This window comes from Pelobates fuscus, chromosome 6 (assembly GCF_036172605.1).
Source record: "Pelobates fuscus isolate aPelFus1 chromosome 6, aPelFus1.pri, whole genome shotgun sequence".
NCBI classification, from domain to species: Eukaryota; Metazoa; Chordata; class Amphibia; order Anura; family Pelobatidae; genus Pelobates; species Pelobates fuscus.
This window is the reverse complement of record NC_086322.1, coordinates 257,321,677-257,342,844: the sequence shown is the minus strand read 5'-3', so window position 1 is coordinate 257,342,844 and position 21,168 is coordinate 257,321,677. Positions and strand designations below refer to the sequence as shown.

General features: G+C 42.2%; 1 protein-coding gene and 1 long non-coding RNA gene across 7 annotated transcripts in view; both read right to left on the bottom strand.

The window, feature by feature from the left end:
* Positions 1 to 18,328, bottom strand: part of RNF157 (ring finger protein 157) — a 55,149-nt gene extending 36,821 nt beyond the window's left edge. For 2 of the 6 annotated variants that reach the window (XM_063459016.1, XM_063459020.1), the window contains exons 1-3: positions 13,354 to 13,522; positions 13,015 to 13,188; positions 4,146 to 4,264 (exon numbers count right to left, since the gene is read on the bottom strand). In XM_063459016.1, the coding sequence (XP_063315086.1) occupies positions 4,146 to 4,264; positions 13,015 to 13,102 (207 nt within the window). In that variant the 5' untranslated portion in view covers positions 13,103 to 13,188; positions 13,354 to 13,522. Of the gene's footprint in view, positions 1 to 4,145; positions 4,265 to 13,014; positions 13,189 to 13,353; positions 13,525 to 18,265 lie in introns of those variants that run through there. The other 4 variants (XM_063459017.1, XM_063459018.1, XM_063459019.1 and 1 more) reach the window with 4 other exon arrangements.
* LOC134565764 (uncharacterized) lies at positions 14,558 to 15,692 on the bottom strand. Its single transcript, XR_010083970.1, has 3 exons — positions 15,642 to 15,692; positions 14,937 to 15,005; positions 14,558 to 14,602 (listed from the first exon to the last, which is right to left on the bottom strand). It is a non-coding gene; the product is annotated as an uncharacterized LOC134565764 (long non-coding RNA).
* Positions 18,329 to 21,168: the final 2,840 nt, after the last annotated feature.

Below are 21,168 nucleotides of genomic sequence, written 5' to 3'. Positions count from 1 at the left end.
GGGTAGATGGGGCTTGATGTTGTCGATTTTTGGCAGATTGTGGTAGATTTTGGAGGAGCAAGCTTTGATGGCGTCTATTCAGGATGGCTGCCAGGCTCCGCCCCCGAGACAAACATTTCTGAAGCAAGTTACATCTGATTAAAAATGAAGCCATTTTGTTTTCATGTTGGCTGTGTGAGTCACAGCCAAGGGAGGTGTGGCTAGGGCTGCATAAATAGAAACAAAAGTGATTTAACTACTAAATGGCAAATAATTCAACAGTGAGACTGTAGGGGCATGATCTATACACCCAAACTGCTTAATTAAGCTAAAAGTTGTTTTGATGTCTATATAATATCCCTTCAATAATTAGTGATGATGGTGCCACAGTAAGCAGTCAAACCATATTAGTACAGTTTGACAAGATACTTGGGCCCATGCTTCTGGTCTTCTTCCGCTGGAGAATTTGGTTAACTATACAAAGTTTAGGAAGGCCATGTAAGACATGTAACAACAGTGTTTATTTTACACTGCAGTGACAAGGTCTATGCACAAAAACAATGTCATTAAGATGAAGAGGTTTTGGTCATTAGTGTATCCCTTTAACTTTAATATCTCCAAAAATATGGTATGATTTGTGGTCACCATATCAGCAGTTAGTTAACTAGATTAGTTAATTTAAGAATGGGATCGATAAGTAAAGGAGGGTGCACGCAGGAGACCTGACACAGGGCATCACTCGCCAAAGCAAATATGACACATGTAGGATTTGTAAGTGAATAGAAATGGGCTAGCATATGCAAGCATATGCAAATGTTTTTTGTTTAAAGGGTTTAAAGGAAGAATATAGTTATGAAACCACATTTTAGGTCACCGACTACCTTTTCAGCTAAGTGGAAGTTGATTTTACTCACCTCTCTTCCAGCGCTGCGCAGGTCTGTTGAGGATGGCCCCGTCCATGTTCTGCCCCCTTGGCGGAGTTTATCAAACTTTATGATCTCAGCCAATCCAATGCTTTCCCATAGGAAAGCATTGGGAAGCTATTACGCATGCACGGCAAAGTGCCCAGTTTCTCCTATCAGCATCTCATGTGCAGCATTGACCCAGGAAGCAGTGGTTGTCTTAGTGACTGCCTCTAGAGGTGTTCCTAGGCAGTAAGGTTTCCATTGAAAAGCCTGCAGGGACAGGCAATTGACACCAGAACCACTACATTGAGCTGTAGTTGTTCTGGTGAGTAGGTGTCCCTTTAAGCTAACCTGCCCGCAGCTCTCCTAGCCCTAAATTGTTATTCAAGGTTGGACAGATTATCACTTAATAATAAGGAAATGTAATTTTCATATTATCAGTGGGCCTACAGAGGAGCTGGCCATGGGTGCCAGTGAGAGCCCCAATATTTGTCAAACTGCTTGTAACCAGTTTGAGAGTGGTTATACAGCTTAGTTTGCCCACTCAAATGTACTTGCCAATGATATAAAATGATGCACAGACATGGCATTAGCACAGCAACCATTTTTTTGAATTGGTAATTTAGCTGACCATTTTCCAAGTGTAAATAGCTTTTCCTAGTATCAAGTGGGGTTCCTGCACCATTAGTTTCCTAGATGGGTAATAATTATAATGAGCCGATTTATATAAAATTGGGACCCACTGAAATGACAAGGGGCCTATTGTTGAGTACTGATCCAGGGGTTAGTACAATCCTATGCTGTAATCAAATACATCTAAAAGTGTGTTAGCAGTACCTAGAGATGCATCCAGACTAACAATGTTTACAATGCAGCTGCTCAGAAGAAGCAATCTTCGTGTAACTAAACATCTAAAATGAATACCATGCAGTGATTTGACTAATACAAAGTATACATTCAATGTAATATGAACATAGAGCGGAACTAGGCATCCACCGTTTCTGGGAGTTACTAGTGAACTATATAAAAGAAGAAAAAAAAAAAACAATAACTAACTTAAAAGATACTCCCCGCATCCCAAAAAAAAAACAAAAAACAAGCATTTCATATTTTTTGGGGTATTTATCTAATGTTTAGCTAATGAACATTCTCCCCTTTTTGTTCAATTCTGACATTTCTGTGTATGCTTGTTATTGTCTAATCAGAGGGTCTTACTGAGAAGCATTTTGGACAAAGCACAGCTGGCCAATTATACACTATCTAAATACAATGAATAAACATAAAACCATTTACAAAAAGTAAGTAAAAATTGCGTAACGAGTAACCATGCACTGGTCAGTTCTATAGTATTTGGGGGGGAGGGTCCCACCACTTGACCCCTGAACAGAGCAAGTGGCTTTTAAATGCCTCTTGCAAAGATTTAGCATATATGAAAAAAATGAATATAAAGAAAAGGGTTTACACAAAAAAAGGGGGAGGTCGTGCTGTGACTTTTAATATTATTTGTCAGGTGTGAACAATAAAATTAAATATAGAAATGATCAACTCTTTATCCTGAAACTGTCCTTTGCACCTAACAGTCTGAGAGAGAGCGAGCGAGCGAGCGCGAGAGAGCGAGCGAGCGAGCGAGCGAGCGCGAGAGAGCGCGAGAGAGCGCGCGAGCGCGAGAGAGCGCGAGAGAGCGCGAGTCTAAAACTTAACTTTTAATGAATACATATAAAAGTACACTACTACTAAAAAGGAAAAGAAAAACAAAAAAGGAAAACCAACAATGTACATACGTGATTTAAAAACAAATTAAGTCCTAACGTCTTAATAGTAGAAGTCAAATAAATAGTGGACAATCTACTAAATAGTGACAACTTAAATAAATCTCTGTACAAAACGGACACTGCTATCCCTAAAGGATCAGGCTGTACTAAATAGCTCAACAAAATGATCAGACTCGCGCGCTGGGGACCATCTATTCATATATGCAAAAAATGCGTGCGGATACCAAAAATAATATACCGATATCCGTGCTTAGGAGAGGGTTACTCCTATACGTCCAACCATGTAGGAACAAATGATAGCACTAGCACTCAATGTACGCTTGTAACATACATTTTCCCTTAAGGGTTGACTGATATTACTCGTCAGCATCTCCTTAGCGCCCTATGAGTTGCCCACTCCAAATGGGATATTATTTATTATTATCCCATGTCTCCTGCCAATTGCGCTTTAAGTTTACACTGCATATACAGATTCAGGCACAATGACCTGATTATTATTTATTATTCTCCCAAATCACTGAAGTGGTCATGGTGTCTGGTGTTATCCTTTAAACATTGGAAGTTATGGATGTTAAAAAAATAAATAAAAATTACATCTTTAATGACAAGTGGAAAAAGCGGCAGAGTCTCCAATCCAATGTGTCTGATCGTTTCCGTGGTGACTGCCTCACGCTTAGTAGTTTAGAATACAACCCTTTTTATTCAAAATCTATTCTGCTTCTATTTCTCTTTCTGTATCACAATGTGTGCCTTGGCTGTGCCTAAACCGGATTCTAATGTTATTTGCTAAATCTTAAATATACAAATTGGAACATCACATGAAAAAAGGTTAAAAACACACGTTCTTATGTTTTACATTATCAGTGTAAATTCCAAGACAAGCAATGGTTTCCCTTTAAAGATAAGAACTGTCAACATGCTGTGCAGGCAACACTTGTGTTGTTTGTATGAGCTTAGACTCAATAGCACTGAAGGCTTAGAGTGAGCTACTGAGTAAAGATGTGATAATGACCATGTGTACAGCTGCAGTACGGAGTGATTGATGTACTCTGCCTGCATGCAGTGACACCTTTAGCTGAAGAGTTAATAGTTTGTGTACGCCTGCTCATAGGATTAGCCATGCACGTGTGAACACTCTGATCTGCTGTTGCTCATAGTAGGGGGAGGGGGGTGCTCTATCCTGGCGTGCTCCAAACAAACAAATACTAGCACAGCACAAGGAGTACTGTGTGCAAGGCTAGCAAATTAGTGGACGAAGATGGAAATGGAAAATTAAGGGAATGTAGACAAAGTCGCAAACACATATAGATATTGAAGTATGTGGATAATAAATATTTTGACTAAACTGGTACATGTACAGTGATGTGCATGCATCAGCAAGGAAGCAGTCTGTTTACATTCTACGTCAGTGAAAATGGTTTACCAGGAAAGTGAGTTTACAATGCAGGTCAAGGTCCACAGCAATAAAAGCGATTATGGCAGTACATACCGTTACAGGGCGGCTCCCGAGAAAGTTCAGATCGCTGTTTTCTCCAAACAGGTATCCTTCGGGGTGGCTGGACTCAAACTTTTCTCCACCCATGATGAAATGGCTGGCAAAGTAACTGCCTAAAGGGAGAAGAGAGTATTATCCGTAAGAGATAAGAGACTAAAAAAGGGATTTTCGCTTATACAATAGATTGCATTATTTACAGGGGATTAATTACGAAACCATGGAACACGCTAAAATTGTCATGGAGGGAATATAGTAGAATTGCATAATCAATCTTTGTTATTTTGCTTTCTAATGTCCTCCCCTTTCACAATATTGTAAAGCGCTGAGGAATTAGTTGGCGCTATATAAATACCAATAACTATAATAAAATCTGCAAAATCTTTTCTTCCCATTTCAAAACATTTTCGTACAGAAACTCCAAACTGGTAATAGCCAATTTATCTTATAATATCCTGTTAGTGTTTGTTTTGGAGTAAATGTGTTAATCTGATGGCCCAAGATGTTACCATATCTCAATCTCTATTTACTCTGTTTATCACTGTCCAATATTTGATTTTCTCCGTTTGACACCCCTCTGTAGGCCTTCTTATTTATGGTCCAAACGTATTCATTTTTTTGGCCCTTTTCCAAAGTTAGTTGAATACCGTTTCCAACTTTTCAAGTTATATAATTAAAGGGACACTATAATCACCAAAACAACTTTAGCTTATTGAAGCAGTTTTGGTGTATAGATCATTTCCCTGCAGCCTCACTGCTCAATCCTCTGCCATTTAGGAGTTAAATCACTTTATTTATGCACCCTAGTCACACCTCTCTGCATGTGACTTGCACAGCCTTCCTAAACACTTCCTGCAAAGAGTCAGCTAATGCTTTGACTTCCTTCATTGCAAATTCTATTTAATTTAAAATGTATTATTCCCTGCAATTTTAATAGCTTGCTAGACCCCACAGAGGCATTCTGTGTATGATTAAAGTTCACTTTAGGGAGCAGGCAATAAGAACTTTTAAATTAAGTTACATCTAATTGAAAGTTAAATCATTTTTTTTTTCCATGCGTGGTGTGTGAGTCACAGACAGGGGAGGTGTGACTAGGGCTGCATGGACAGAATCTAAAGGGATTTAACTCCTTAACTGCAGAGATTTGAGCAGTGAGACTGCAGGATCATGATCTATACACCAAAACTGCTTCCTTAACCCCTTGAGGACGCAGGACGGTTCAGGACCGTCATCGGCATTTTTGCGTTGCCGACCGACGACGGTCCTGAACCGTCCTAAATTTAAAATGTACTTACCCGATCGCCGTCGTTCCCCCGGCGGCGATCGGCGGTGCTCCCGGTGTGGGGAGACTGCCTGCAGCCCAGACAGTCTCCCCATGGCGGTTTAGGACCCCTGGGGCCATGTGATCGCCCAACAGGGCGACCACATGGTCACAATAGGTGTCCTAGACTCTGCCTGCAGGGGGACTGTCTGTGCTGACAGGCAGTCTCCCTGCAACTGTAAAATCATAAAAAAATGTAAAGTTATAGTTAATAAAAAAAAAAAATATTATTATATATGTGTATATATATGATATATAGACATATATTATACCTATATAATATATGTCTATATATCATATATATAATGTCATGCTAAGTGTATTTTTATATTAATATGTACATATATTAATATAAAAATACACTTATAATTAATTTGCACACGTATATATATAATATATATAATAACTATATATATTGTATATATATATATATATTATAAAATACGAATAATAAATAATTTAAATTAAATTAAAAAAATTAAAAATAATAATAAAAAATTGAAAAAAAATTATATATCTATACGAAATTTTATTCTAACTGTATTTTGATATTAATATATATATTTATATCAAAATACACTTAGAATGAAATTGTATATATATCTATGTATATTTAAATAAATAAAAAGAATGCGAACTATTCATATGTCGATATACAAAATTACATAAATAATTATATAAATATACACGTAGACTTCAAATATATAAATATGCATATATATTTAAATTCTACGTGCGTATTTAGGTAATATTTTTACATAATTAAGTTATTTTATTGATTGCAATTTAAGGGACCTGCCTGCCAACCCAGGCCGAAAGACCAGAGAATTTAATTTGCTATCACTGTATTTTACCCTGTAACGTTCTACGACACCCTAAAACATGTACATGGGGGGTACTGTTTTACTCGGGAGACTTCGCTGAACACATATTAGTGATTCAAAACAGTAAAACATATCACAGCGATGATATTGTCAGTGAAAGTGACTTTTTTTGCATTTTTCACACACAAACAGTACTTTTACTGATGATATAATTGTTGTGATACATTTTCCAGTTTTGAAACACTAATATTTGTGTTCAGCAAAGTCTCCTGAGTAGAACAGGACCCCCCATGTACAGGTTTTATAGCGTTTTTGAAAGTTACAGGGTCAAATATATAGGTCAAATATTTTTACATTGAAAATGGCCAGGTTGGTTACGTTGCCTTTGAGAGCATATGGTAGCCCAGGAATGAGAATTACCCCCATGATGGCATACCATTTGCAAAAGAAGACAACCCAAGGTATTGCAAATGGGGTAAGTCCAGTCGTTTTTAGTAACCACTTAGTCACAGACACTGGCCAAAATTAGCGTTCAATTTAGTTTTTTACTTTTTTCACACACAAACAAATATGAACGCTAACTTTGGCCAGTGTTTGCGACTAAGTGGCTACTAAAAAAGTCTGGACATACCCCATATTGAATACCCTGGGTTGTCTACTTTTAAAAAAATATGTACATGTGGGGTGTTATTTAGCAATTTATGACAGATAACAGTGTTACAATGTCACTATTGATACATTTTAAAAATGTATGTTTTGAAACCGCAATATCCTACTTGTACTTATAGCCCTATAACATGCAAAAAAAAAGCAAAAAGCATGTAAACACTGGGTATTTTTGAACTCAGGACAACATTTTGAATCTATTTAGCAGTTTTTTTCATTCGCTTTTGTAGATGAGTAAAAGATTTTTCACATAAAATTCAAAAAACGTGTATTTTTTTCAATTTTTCATCATATTTTTTCATTTTTTTAAAATTAAATTAGATGAGATTATATAAATAATGGTATGTAAAGAAAGCCCCTTTTGTCCTGAAAAAAACAATATATAATTTGTATGGGAACAGTAAATGAGAGAGCGGAAAATTACAGCTAAACACAAACACCACAAAAGTGTCAAAAAGATGCCTGGTCGCAAATGTACAACATCGCAAAAAAAGTCCAGTCCTTAAGGGGTTAAGCTAAAGTTGTTTTGGTGACTATAGTGTCCCTTTAAAGGACCACTATAGGCACTCAGACCACTTCAGCTCAATGAAGTGGTCTGGGTGCCAGGTCCATCTAGGGTTAACCCTGCAGCTGTAAACATAGCAGTTTCTCTATGACAGCCACTAGGGTTAATCCAGCCTCTAGTGGCTGTCTCATTGACAGCCGCTAGAGGTGCTTCCACGCTTCTCACTGTGATTTTCACAGTGAGAAGACGCCAGCGTCCATAGGAAAAGCATTGAGAAATGCTTTCCTATGGACTGACTAAATGCGCGCGCGGCTCTTGCCTCGCATGCGCATTCAGCGGATGATGTCGGAAGAGGGAGGAGAGTCCCCAGCGCCGAGGGAGCCTGCCACTGGAGAACGGTAAGAATTTAACCCCTTCCTCCCCCTTCAGCCTGGCGGGAGGGGGGGACCAAAAGACCCTATAGAGCCAGGAAAACAAGTTTGTTTTCCTGTCACTATAGTGGTCCTTTGAGCATAAAATATAAAAATATGTATCAAATTTAAACAAATAAAAACGCACAGCACAATAACTTGCCCGTGGTGTCTTAAAAAGCAAACCAAACCAAACCAAACCAAAAAGGGAAGCTATGGGCGCTATACATGCAGAAGAACGTGCATTCTCCCAGCACATCCTACAACCAAGCTGCCATGTGTTATGTAGAATGGGCAATTCTGGGGCAAAATTGTATTCCATTGGCTAACATTGCGATTGCTCGACTTTTACAGCTTTGCCACATATTGATATTTTATCAACAATTAAAAAAACAAAACAAAAAAACAACAAAATACAAGCAAACAATGTAGCATGGCAAGGAACAGAAATGTAAAATCTAGCAATGAGGCTACAAATAAACCACTCAACTACAGCACAAAATGTGCAGATTAAAAACAGCAATGTAAAGCGTCTCCAATGTGCAATTAAAAAGTTTGATTTTCAGCTTATTCCATAACCTTTTGTCATTTAATTTTTTTTATCAGGAGACCGTGATATTTTTCAATCCACTGCCAAGCAGCATGATAAGATTTCAGACTTTTTCAGAATCGGAAAGGATAAAATCTAAATCAAATAATTTTCTGCTGGCCAGCATAAGATCTGGTAACGTTGGTGATAATCTAGCACAGAAAAATGTAACGGTTATCAAAATAAAAAAGTGTCAGCTATATTTACCATATTAGATGTAAGTTGCCTGGAATTCAAATTGAATTGCAAATTTTAAGTCAAAACAGTAAAATTGAGAAAATGCAAATCAGCTATGTCGCTATTTTGACGGAAAAAAAAAATATATATATATAAATTAAAGCAAGCAATCAATCTCACATTTCAGCAGTTGGCTGATCAGCTCATATTGTAGAAAGCTGCCCAGTCGATTCTAACTTCACTATACCAAGTGCCACCATCTCAGAAGTAGAATAGACTGTCACCTCTAATAATGATCAGCATTCTACTCGAAATCTGTGTCACAACTGATTTTGCTCTTCTCAGTGACTCTGGAAGATCTTCTGTTTCAGCATTTTGGGCTATGAAAGCCATTAAAATATGCTGTGGCCAAATAACCGTTATCTCAGCTGCTAATGGAAGGCATAAGCAACCTTCGGCACTAGAGATGTTTTGGACTACACCTCCCATGATGCTTTGTCAGCATTATGCGTGTAAGAGCATTATGGGGGATGTAGTCCACAACATCTGGAGTGCCGAAGGTTGCCTATCCCGGTATCGAGTCCATCTGCAGTGCATCAAAAGTCAACCCTACCACAACATCAAGTGTAGTGTGGCCAGATAGGGGTTAATTCTCATCACAAGGCACCAACACTCATACAACACAAGGACTTCCTTTCTAAGAGGTATGCATTATTCATGCCGGCTGATTTCTGGAAACATTGTATTATTAAACAGAAGAGGTAGGTTGTCCGTACTAGGGAGTGCTCGGGCAGAGCAGAAAGGACAGGAAATAGTGAGCACAGTACCGCTATATCCATTGTATATTGTTGACATGTAATCAATACCGTAGTTAAGGTTACCCAGCAAATTAAAGTCTGAACAGATAAAAATATATAAATAAAAGAACCTTGCAAAGTCAAAGCTGGACTTGTGAATACCTAATAGATAATATTGCATTAAACTGAAATTCAGAACTGGCTGAGCTTGTCCTGATAATCTGAAGTCCAAAGAGGTATTCACAGTACAATGCCAGGCTGTCCTGATAATCTGCAGCAAGGAGGTTAAACTCAATTATATATGAATCCTGCACTGCCTGAGCCGGTCCCTATAATCTGCAGGAGCCAGGAGGTTAGATCTGTTTTCAACTCCATCCATATTTTTAGCTCATTGTTTGAACGGAAATGGATCACAACTACCCTTTGAGAACCTTTTTGATGATAGCTGCGTTAAGACGTATACCCAGCAATTTATGAGCTCATTTGTGATCATCCGAAATGTCAGTCCTTGCACAGTACACTGATTAAATGACAACAGTGCAGCAGCCACCTCGTGCCCCTATGTGAGGCTCTGCAGGGCTAATGCAGCGAGCTAATGCAGTCATACAAAATGAAGAGACGTGGTTACTGTATAGGATGTCTCGGTCTACTCTTGCAGAGCATCTAACCAGTACATGTTATTTAAGAATACACAAAATACAGAGTATATGCATTGAAATACTGTAGATTGAAGATTTGTTATATGCACACACACACACACACACACACACACATCACATTATTTTCTTTTTAAAGTACAAACATAAAGCAATGAATGGCACAGTATATGTTTATATTTCATCAGTGTGCAGGGCAGTGTATAGTAATTTTGATTTAAGAGGGGGGGGGAGGCGCAAACCATACACGGTTCAAGTTCTTTGACTTCACAAAGATGAAAGAAATAGTGAATAAAATAGCATATGGGATTACATCAAAGCTGAAGCTCTGACCTAAAAGGCTATTAAAGGGATAATAAAATGCTGAAGGTAATCTTAAAGAAGATTGCCATAAATCAATTGCAGTATGTATAAAAAAAAATTGCACTAGAAACAAGGCTGTAAATAAAACAGGTTTTTTTCAGTTGAGGACAAGGGGCACAGTAGGACATCTGATTAAAGAACAGCACTTGGCTTTCCATAGTATCTTCTCTTAGTCTGACATTAACACGTTCAGCTCTAGTAAGGCTAGCAATGTTCTGAGCTGCAGGCTTCCTTTGTAAGAAATATTCAGTGTTAAGTCTGGCATCTATTAATAAACTACAATTCCCATAATGCTCTGCCCAGCCATTGAAGCAGAGAGTTGCAGGAAAATTACTCTAGCAACAGCTGGTAGGACAAGTCTGATCATCCCTGTTTCCAATTGAAGGAGTTACAAGCCTACGTGTGACCAAACAGGATCTGAGCTTTTACAACATGATGCATCGCATGTAATAAAACCGCTTTCATGTGCACTTACATGCTATGTAACCACAAAGCTGCAATTGGCATTTTTAATCGACAATAAATGAACAACAACTAGAGCAGGGGTCCTCACACCCTGGCCCCCCAGATGTTGCTGAACTACAACTCCCATGATTTTCTGGCTATGTAATTCAAAGAATCATGGGAGTTGTAGTTCAGCAACATCTGGGGGGCCGGAGTTTGAGGACCCCTGAACTAGAGTGTATTTGGGAAATGTGTATAGTGCACACATCCAGTGCAGTTATGCCATAGACAGCAAGGACACACGGAGTTTAGATTTGCAGCCCAGCTATGCAAATAAACAAACATGACTATCAAAGTCATCAGAGATGAGACCACAATTATGAGCCATGAGAGATGAGTCACCTGCACCCAAAGGTACACCGTGACAATGAACAAATTCACCATTTTCTGGATTCCACTTCTTTGAACGCAAAAGATGACAACTGGAGTGAAATGACAATTAGCTGGGCATGAAGGCTAATTTGGCAAAAACTCGCAATTCAACTTGGTTAGTAACTTACTACAACTGCACTATTTTGACCTAAAATTTAACAAGTCGGGTGCTAGCTGTCTGCAATGACTACCTGAACAATTGACTAAATAAGCACCCATGTTGCAACCATGTATTATGATACAGTTATCACATAGATATAAGCAATCTCACAACATGCTGCTGGGGAAACAGAATTATTTTGGGGAGGGATTGACTACTTTGGCCTAAAACAAAAAGGTAGGCAACCTGCGGCACTCACCAAATGTTGTGGACTATATCTCTTATGATGCTTTGCCAGCATTATGGGAGATGTAGTTTACAACATCTGGAGTGTCGAAGGTTGCCTACCCCTGGTCTAAAATGTCAAATTCCCTTTTCTACAATGTATTGTTTAGTAGATAAACCCCAGCATGTATAAAGACACATCATATATATGCACAGGGATCATATACATTGAAAAAAGCTACACTACACATAAAGTAGATAAGTAGTTTAAATATATAAACACATTTACCACGTACTTGGGATTAAGTCCGGGTGGCAGAATGCAGATCCCCATGTGGAGATCTACCTTTTTGTCACTTCTGAAATAGGCTACACATTAGGAAGTAATCCCTAAAAACACATAATGCATGTCCATAGCATCGATTTGCAAGATACACAGTTGCAAGACGGCAACATAAAATCTCAAAGCAGAGCCATGTGTCTGATAGCAGTATGGTCTGCATCCATTAATAGTATAGGAATAATGAAGGCTTCACATGGAGAGCCAGGCTAAACACGAGCATTTTTATTGGTTTCCATGGTGATTGCTCCATTGTAACAGTTTAACACTTTATCCATACCCACCAATGTATAGACCTACATGTCACCCACTGATACAAAGAGACACTGCAACAGGTTTTATTCATAAATAGTGACGGTTTAACAATTTCAGTATTGGACAAAATATCCTAACGTTGATTGAATGTGAAATAGAGAAATCTAATAAATTATAGGTCACGGAGAAGTCATGAAGAACAATCAGGGTGGGAATTGTGAAGAATTCAAAGTGTTCGAATTTTAGGCCAAATTGAAAACATATCGACACTGAGAATACATATAAACATTTTAGCTATTTGGCCAAAATGTTAATATTCCCTTTGAATTTCAAATATATCACATTTTAGTAAAAATACTTACTTGTGATTGATGCACTGCAACTGGAATCAATGGAATTGTAAATTGTAGTAAAAGATAAACAAATATTTTCAAGTTTGGCTATTTTGACCCACAGTTTGCAATTCCCTGTTAGTTATTCCTAATTCCTGGTTTCGTTATGCTATGATCTGCCACTTTGCTGTAAGCACCCCTTATATTTACCACCCCCTCCCTTCTGGATAAATGCCTATTCAATGATACAGTGAATTCCCTATATATTTCCAGGTGAAATTTTAGCACTAGGAAGGAAGTCAAAGCAAGCTAATTAAACAATAACAGCCATGGTGAAAAAGCAGATAGGCAGGGCAAAGTCATTTTTGGTTTATGGTAAACAGTGCACCAATATACAATATATCACATTTCCCTTTTCTTGGGCACTCACCAGACTTGGGTGGGTATCTGTAGATGGAACTAGATGGCATGTCCATTTCTTCAACTCCTGCATGCTGCCGGCTTGTGAGCGCCCCCATTCTCACTGCAATTCAATGGAGAGCGCCGCCTTAGTACAGTCCTGTTACCCCACCTAGGGTCATCACTCTTCTTTACCGGTCATCCACTGATACAAAGAGAATAATATGTAACTTTCAAACAACTCAAGTATTACTGACAAGGTAAAACAACCTGACGTAATATTTTAATTCAGATCCGTCAATAGAATTCCCATATACTCTGAATGCTTCCTCTTCATTAAATCTGGAAACTGATGGATGTGTCCCTCTACCTGTCCATCTTATAGCAGCCCTGTCATAGGATGTGTCCCTCTACCTGTCCACCTTATAACAGCCCTGTCATAGGATGTGTCCCTCTACCTGTCCACCTTATAGCAGCCCTGTCATAGGATGTGTCCCTCTACCTGTCCACCTTATAGCAGCCCTGTCATAGGATGTGTCCCTCTACCTGTCCACCTTGTAGCAACCCTGCCATACTATGTGTCCCTCTACCTGTCCATCTTATAGCAGTCCTGTCATAAGATGTGTCCCTCTACCTGTCCACCTTATAGCAGCCCTGCCATAGGATGTGTCCCTCTACCTGTCCACCTTATAGCAGCCATGCCATAGGATGTGTCTCCTCTACCTGTCCATCTTATAGCAGCCCAAAATAGGATGTGTCCCTCTACCTGTCCAACTTATAGCAAACCTGTCATAGGATGTGTCCCTCTACCTGTCCACCTTATAAAAGCCCTGTCATAGGATGTGTCCCTCTACCTGTCCACCTTATCAAAAACCCTGTCATAGGATGTGTCCCTCTACCTGTCCACCTTATAGCAGCCCTGTCATAGGATGTGTCCCTCTACCTGTCCACCTTATAGCAGCACTGTCATAGGATGTGTGTCCCTCTACCTGTCCACCTTATAACAGCCCTGTCATAGGATATGTCCCTCTACCTGTCCCCCTTATAGCACCCTGTCATAGGATGTGTCCCTCTACCTGTCCACCTTATAGCACCCTGTCATAGGATGTGTCCCCCTCTACCAGTCCATCTTACAGCACCCTGCCATAGGATGTGTCCCTCTACCTGTCCACCTTGTAGCAGCCCTGCCATAGGATGTGTCCCTCTACCTGTCCACCATATAGCAGCCATGTCATAGGATGTGTCCCTCTACCTGTCCACCATATAGCACCCTGTCATAGGATGTGTCCCTCTACCTATCCATCTTATAGCAGCCCTGTCATAGGATGTGTCCCTCTACCTGTCCACCTTGTAGCAGCCCTGCCATAGGATGTGTCCCTCTACCTGTCCAGCTTATAGCAGCCCTGCCATAGGATGTGTCCCCTCTACCTGTCCACCTTATAGCACCCTGTCATAGGATGTGTCCCTCTACCTGTCCACCTTATAGCACACTGTCATGGGATGTGTCCCTCTACCTGTCCACCTTATAGCACCCTGTCATAGGATGTGTCCCTCTACCTGTCCACCTTATAGCACCCTGTCACAGGATGTGTCCTTCTACCTGTCCACCTTATAGCACCCTGTCATAGGATGTGTCCCTCTATCTGTCCACCTTATAGCACCCTGTCATAGGATGTGTCCCTCTACCTGTCCACCTTATAGCAGCCCTGCCATAGGATATGTCCCTCTACCTGTCCACCTTATAGCATCCCTGCCATAGGATGTGTCCCTCTACCTGTCTACCTTATAGCATGTGTCCCTCTACCTGTCCACCTTATAGCAGCCCTGCCATAGGATGTGTCCCTCTACCTGTCCACCTTATAGCACCCTGCCATAGGATGTGTCCCTCTACCTGTCCCCCTTATAGCAGCCATGTCATAGGATGTGTCCCTCTACCTGTCCACCTTATAGCACCCTGTCATAGGATGTGTCCCTCTACCTGTCCATCTTATAGCAGCCCTGTCATAGGATGTGTCCCTCTACCTGTCCACCTTATAGCACCCTGTCATAGGATGTGTCCCTCTACCTGTCCACCTTATAACAGCCCTGCCATAGGATGTGTCCCTCTACCTGTCCCCCTTATAGCACCCTGTCATAGGATGTGTCCCTGTACCTGTCCACCTTATAGCACCCTGTCATAGGATGTGTCCACCTTATAACAGCCGTCATAGGATGTGTCCCTCTACCTGTCCCCCTTATAGCAACCATGTCGTAGGATGTGTCCCTCTACCTGTCCCCCTTATAGCAGCCCTGCCATAGGATGTGTCCCTCTACCTGTCCACCTTATAGCACCCTGTCATAGGATGTGTCCCTCTACCTGTCCACCTTATAGCACCCTGACATAGGATGTGTCCCTCTACCTGTCCACCTTATAGCACACTGTCATAGGATGTGTCCCTCTACCTGTCCACCTTATAGCACCCTGTCATAGGATGTGTCCCTCTACCTGTCCACCTTATAGCACCCTGCCATAGGATGTGTCCCTCTACCTGTCCCCCTTATAGCAGCCATGTCATAGGATGTGTCCCTCTACCTGTCCACCTTATAGCACCCTGTCATAGGATGTGTCCCTCTACCTGTCCACCTTATAGCACCCTGTCATAGGATGTGTCCCTCTACCTGTCCATCTTATAGCAGCCCTGTCATAGGATGTGTCCCTCTACCTGTCCACCTTATAGCACCCTGTCATAGGATGTGTCCCTCTACCTGTCCACCTTATAACAGCCCTGCCATAGGATGTGTCCCTCTACCTGTCCCCCTTATAGCACTCTGTCATAGGATGTGTCCCTCTACCTGTCCACCTTATAGCACCCTGTCATAGGATGTGACCCTCTACCTGTCCACCTTATAACAGCCCTGTCATAGGATGTGTCCCTCTACCTGTCCACCTTATAACAGCCCTGTCATAGGATGTGTCCCTCTACCTGTCCACCTTATAGCACCCTGTCACAGGATGTGTCCTTCTACCTGTCCACCTTATAGCACCCTGTCATAGGATGTGTCCCTCTACATGTCCACCTTATAACAGCGCTGTCATAGGATGTGTCCCTCTACCTGTCCACCTTATAGCACCCTGTCATAGGATGTGTCCCTCTACCTGTCCACCTTATAGCACCCTGTCACAGGATGTGTCCTTCTACCTGTCCACCTTATAGCACCCTGTCACAGGATGTGTCCTTCTACCTGTCCACCTTATAGCACCCTGTCATAGGATGTGTCCCTCTACATGTCCACCTTATAACAGCGCTGTCATAGGATGTGTCCCTCTATCTGTCCACCTTATAGCACCCTGTCATAGGATGTGTCCCTCTACCTGTCCACCTTATAGCAGCCCTGCCATAGGATATGTCCCTCTACCTGTCCACCTTATAGCAGCCCTGCCATAGGATGTGTCCCTCTACCTGTCCACCTTATAGCACCCTGCCATAGGATGTGTCCCTCTACCTGTCCACCTTATAGCACCCTGCCATAGGATGTGTCCCTCTACCTGTCCCCCTTATAGCAGCCATGTCATAGGATGTGTCCCTCTACCTGTCCACCTTATAGCACCCTGTCATAGGATGTGTCCCTCTACCTGTCCACCTTATAGCACCCTGCCATAGGATGTGTCCCTCTACCTGTCCCCCTTATAGCAGCCATGTCATAGGATGTGTCCCTCTACCTGTCCACCTTATAGCACCCTGTCATAGGATGTGTCCCTCTACCTGTCCACCTTATAGCACCCTGTCATAGGATGTGTCCCTCTACCTGTCCATCTTATAGCAGCCCTGTCATAGGATGTGTCCCTCTACCTGTCCACCTTATAGCACCCTGTCATAGGATGTGTCCCTCTACCTGTCCACCTTATAACAGCCCTGCCATAGGATGTGTCCCTCTACCTGTCCCCCTTATAGCACTCTGTCATAGGATGTGTCCCTCTACCTGTCCACCTTATAGCACCCTGTCATAGGATGTGACCCTCTACCTGTCCACCTTATAACAGCCCTGTCATAGGATGTGTCCCTCTACCTGTCCACCTTATAGCACCCTGTCATAGGATGTGTCCCTCTACCTGTCCCCCTTATAGCAGCCCTGCCATAGGATGTGTCCCTCTACCTGTCCACCTTATAGCACACTGTCATAGGATGTGTCCCTCTACCTGTCCCCCTTATAGCAGCCATGTCATAGGATGTGTCCCTCTACCTGTCCACCTTATAGCACCCTGTCATAGGATGTGTCCCTCTACCTGTCCATCTTATAGCACCCTGTCATAGGATGTGTCCCTCTACCTGTCCCCCTTATAGCAGCCATGTCATAGGATGTGTCCCTCTACCTGTCCATCGTATAGCAGCCCTGTCATAGGATGTGTCCCTCTACCTGTCCACCTTATAACAGCCCTGCCATAGGATGTGTCCCTCTACCTGTCCCCCTTATAGCACCCAGTCATAGGATGTGTCCCTCTACCTGTCCACCTTATAGCACCCTGTCATAGGATGTGTCCCTCTACCTGTCCACCTTATAGCACCCTGTCATAGGATGTGTCCCTCTACCTGTCCCCCTTATAGCAGCCCTGCCATAGGATGTGTCCCTCTACCTGTCCACCTTATAGCACACTGTCATAGGATGTGTCCCTCTACCTGTCCCCCTTATAGCAGCCATGTCATAGGATGTTTCCCTCTACCTGTCCACCTTATAGCACCCTGTCATAGGATGTGTCCCTCTACCTGTCCATCTTATAGCACCCTGCCATAGGATGTGTCCCTCTACCTGTCCCCCTTATAGCAGCCATGTCATAGGATGTGTCCCTCTACCTGTCCATCGTATAGCAGCCCTGTCATAGGATGTGTCCCTCTACCTGTCCACCTTATAACAGCCCTGCCATAGGATGTGTCCCTCTACCTGTCCCCCTTATAGCAGCCCTGTCATAGGATGTGTCCCTCTACCTGTCCACCTTATAGCACCCTGTCATAGGATGTGACCCTCTACCTGTCCACCTTATAACAGCCCTGTCATAGGATGTGTCCCTCTACCTGTCCCCCTTATAGCAGCCATGTCGTAGGATGTGTCTCTCTACCTGTCCCCCTTATAGCAGCCCTACCATAGGATGTGTCCCTCTACCTGTCCACCTTATAGCAGCCCTGTCATAGGATGTGTCCCTCTACCTGTCCACCTTATAGCACCCTGTCATAGGATGTGTCCCTCTACCTGTCCACCTTATAGCACCCTGTTATGGGATGTGTCCCTTCCCTGCCCCCGTTCCTTACCCGGCTCACCGGTTCCTGCAGCAGCTGCAGGACACTACGTGACGTCTGTGAGTGAAGAAAACCCCGCCCAGAGACACTGGCCAATCGCGAGCAGCGGGAGGGATAACATCCCCATGGCAACCACCTACCATCACCCGGGGACCACGTGTTTAGAGTCTAACACGGGGGAAGATACCACTCACTGACGCGGGGTGAGGGGGTAGGGAGGACTGAACCACTCGCGAGGTCACCAACATAATAGGGGTGTCTGAAAAAAATCCCAATTGCTTGCTGAAGGAGTCAGGAGACTGAGAATAGGAAATCACAACAGGCTGTGATTAATTCCTTAGTATTTAATGATTGACATGACTACAGCAGCCTTCTCTATTAGTAACTATCATGAAATAATAATAATAATAATAATAAAAATGGCACTGGGTGGCTGCCCAGCATCAAAATAGCTGAGAGAACAGGCAGACTAGTGACCCTGAGCCTGTGACCCATTAACTGCAAACTGTGAGGGGTAAAGGAAGGTCATTGTCAGACCAGTAAGGGTTAATTCACAATGCAGACACTGGGAGGCAGCGCCACCTGCTTGTATAAACTGGCAGTGCAGCCTTGGTGTTGGCATGTCCCAGTATTAATGGAAGTGTTAGAACAGAACAAAGTCTATTTATTATTCCCAGCTATATAGAGTGATAGCTGTAAACATTATCACTGCAAAGACAGGCATAGAGATCTGTTTGCGGTAATGAGAAAGCTTAGTGCACGCGTAATAATAAATAGTGCTGCTAAATGGTCAAAAAAAAAAAAGGTTTGGCAGGCGGCGGCTGCGCATGAATAATTCAGCGCTGGTCATTTCATATCTTGAGGTTTTGTGTTAATTTAGGATTATTCACTGAAGTGTGGATTGTTAGGAATGCAATCAGAATTGTTCGCTGAAGGTCAAATGTCCCAGATAATACAAACTTGTTAAGGAACTTCCAGATCATTTGGATCAAAAAGTACAGAGATGGTTCTGATGATTTGTCCATGTTTGGATTTTGCCATTCACTATCCAGTGGACATCATGTATGTCCATTAGATTTCAGACTGTCCGGATCGGATGCCGCTGAATGGCGGAAATCTGTAGAAAAGGTATGGAAATCCGGGAGCTCAGAACTAGCAAGCGGTAATACGCGGAATTACGTATATCAAATAGATTTTTTTTTTAAAAGGCTGTATTAGTATCCTTTACTAACTCCTGGGGAGAAAGAGTTGGCTTCAAAGAGAAGTCCAAAGCTTAAAATATATTTAAAAATGTAAAAAAATTATTGAAACAAACAAAGTGAAAAAAAAAATAGTTGCATGCAATTTATGTGATTCGTAGTAATTATTGATATACGCTGATCAGCCACAACAATAAAACAACTAACAGGTGAAGTGAATAACATTGATTATATTGTTACAAAGGCACCTGTCAAGGGGTGAGATATATTAGGTAGCAAGTGAAGGTTCAGTCAGTTTTGAATTACATGTGTTGAAAGTAGCAGAAAATGGGCAAACGAAAGGATCTCAGTAACTTGTTTGACAAGAGCCAAATAATGATGGTCCGAGCATCTCCAAAACGGCAAGTCTTGTGGGGTGTTCCCGGGATGCAGTGGTTAGTACCTACTAAAACTGGTGCAAGGAAGGACAACCGGGGAACCGGCATCAGGGTCATGGGCGCCCAAGGCTCATTGATGCACGTGTTGGGCGAAGGCTAGCCTGTCTGGTCCTATCACACAGAAGAGGTACTGTAGCTTAAAATGCTGAAAAATATCATGCTGGCCATGATAGAAAGGGGTCAGAAAACATAGAGCATCGGAGTTCGATGCGTATAGAGCTGCATAGCTTTGGACTGGTCAGAGTGCCCGTGATTTCCCCTGTCCACCACCGAGAGAGGCTTCAATGGGGACTGGAGCATCAGAACTGGACCATGGAGCAATGGAAGAAGTTTGCGTGGTCTGATAAATCATGTTTTCTTTTAGATCAGGTGGATAGCTGGGTGCGTGTGCATCATTTACCTGGGAAAGAGATAGCAGAAGAATGCACAATAGACAGTGTTATCCTCTGGGCAATGTTCAACTGGGAAACCTTGGGTCCTGGCATTCATGGGTGCTACTTTGGCACATACCACTTACATACAAACTGTTGCAGTCCACTTCATGGCAATGGTGTTCCCTGATGGCAGTGGTCTCTTTCAGCAGGATAATGCACCCAGCCACACTGCAAAAATTGTTCAGGAATAGTTTGAGGAATATGACAAAGAGTTCAAGGTGTTACTGTGGCCTCCTAATTCAATCCAATTCAGCCCCTGTGACATGTGATGGGACGACAAATCTGATCCATGGAGGCCCCACCTCACAACTTGCTAATGTCTTGGTGCCAGATACCACAGGATACATTCAGAAGTCTTGTTAAATCCATGCCTTGATGCATAAGAGCTGTTTTGGCAGCACGAGAGGCACCTACACAATATTAGGCAGGTGGTTTTAATGTTGTGACATACACAAATGTATGCAAGTGTTTTACACAAGTGCTTGCTAGCCAGCCACCACATTAAAAAATATATTGGGCTTTTGCGGAGAGTGGTATTATTACCTTTGCCCACTTCTCAACAGTGAAGGCAAAATTACTCCTCTCACCATCGGTGGCTCGGGGTCCTCAAGCCCCTAACCACCCTCACAGTGAGGGTGAGAATAAATCAAAGGGGGGTGGGGCCTAATTGGTATGTGGGAGAGGCTACTGTAGAATTTGATATTTTCAGCTGAAATTTCGGGCTCTCTTTTACCATATAGGCCAAGAAGCTTACCGCTGTGTATGGGCAATTGTTGGTGCTACCGCAACCTCCAAGACTGGGAGTTTTGAGGTCCCAGAGGGCGAAACAAAACTTTGGTGTCTGC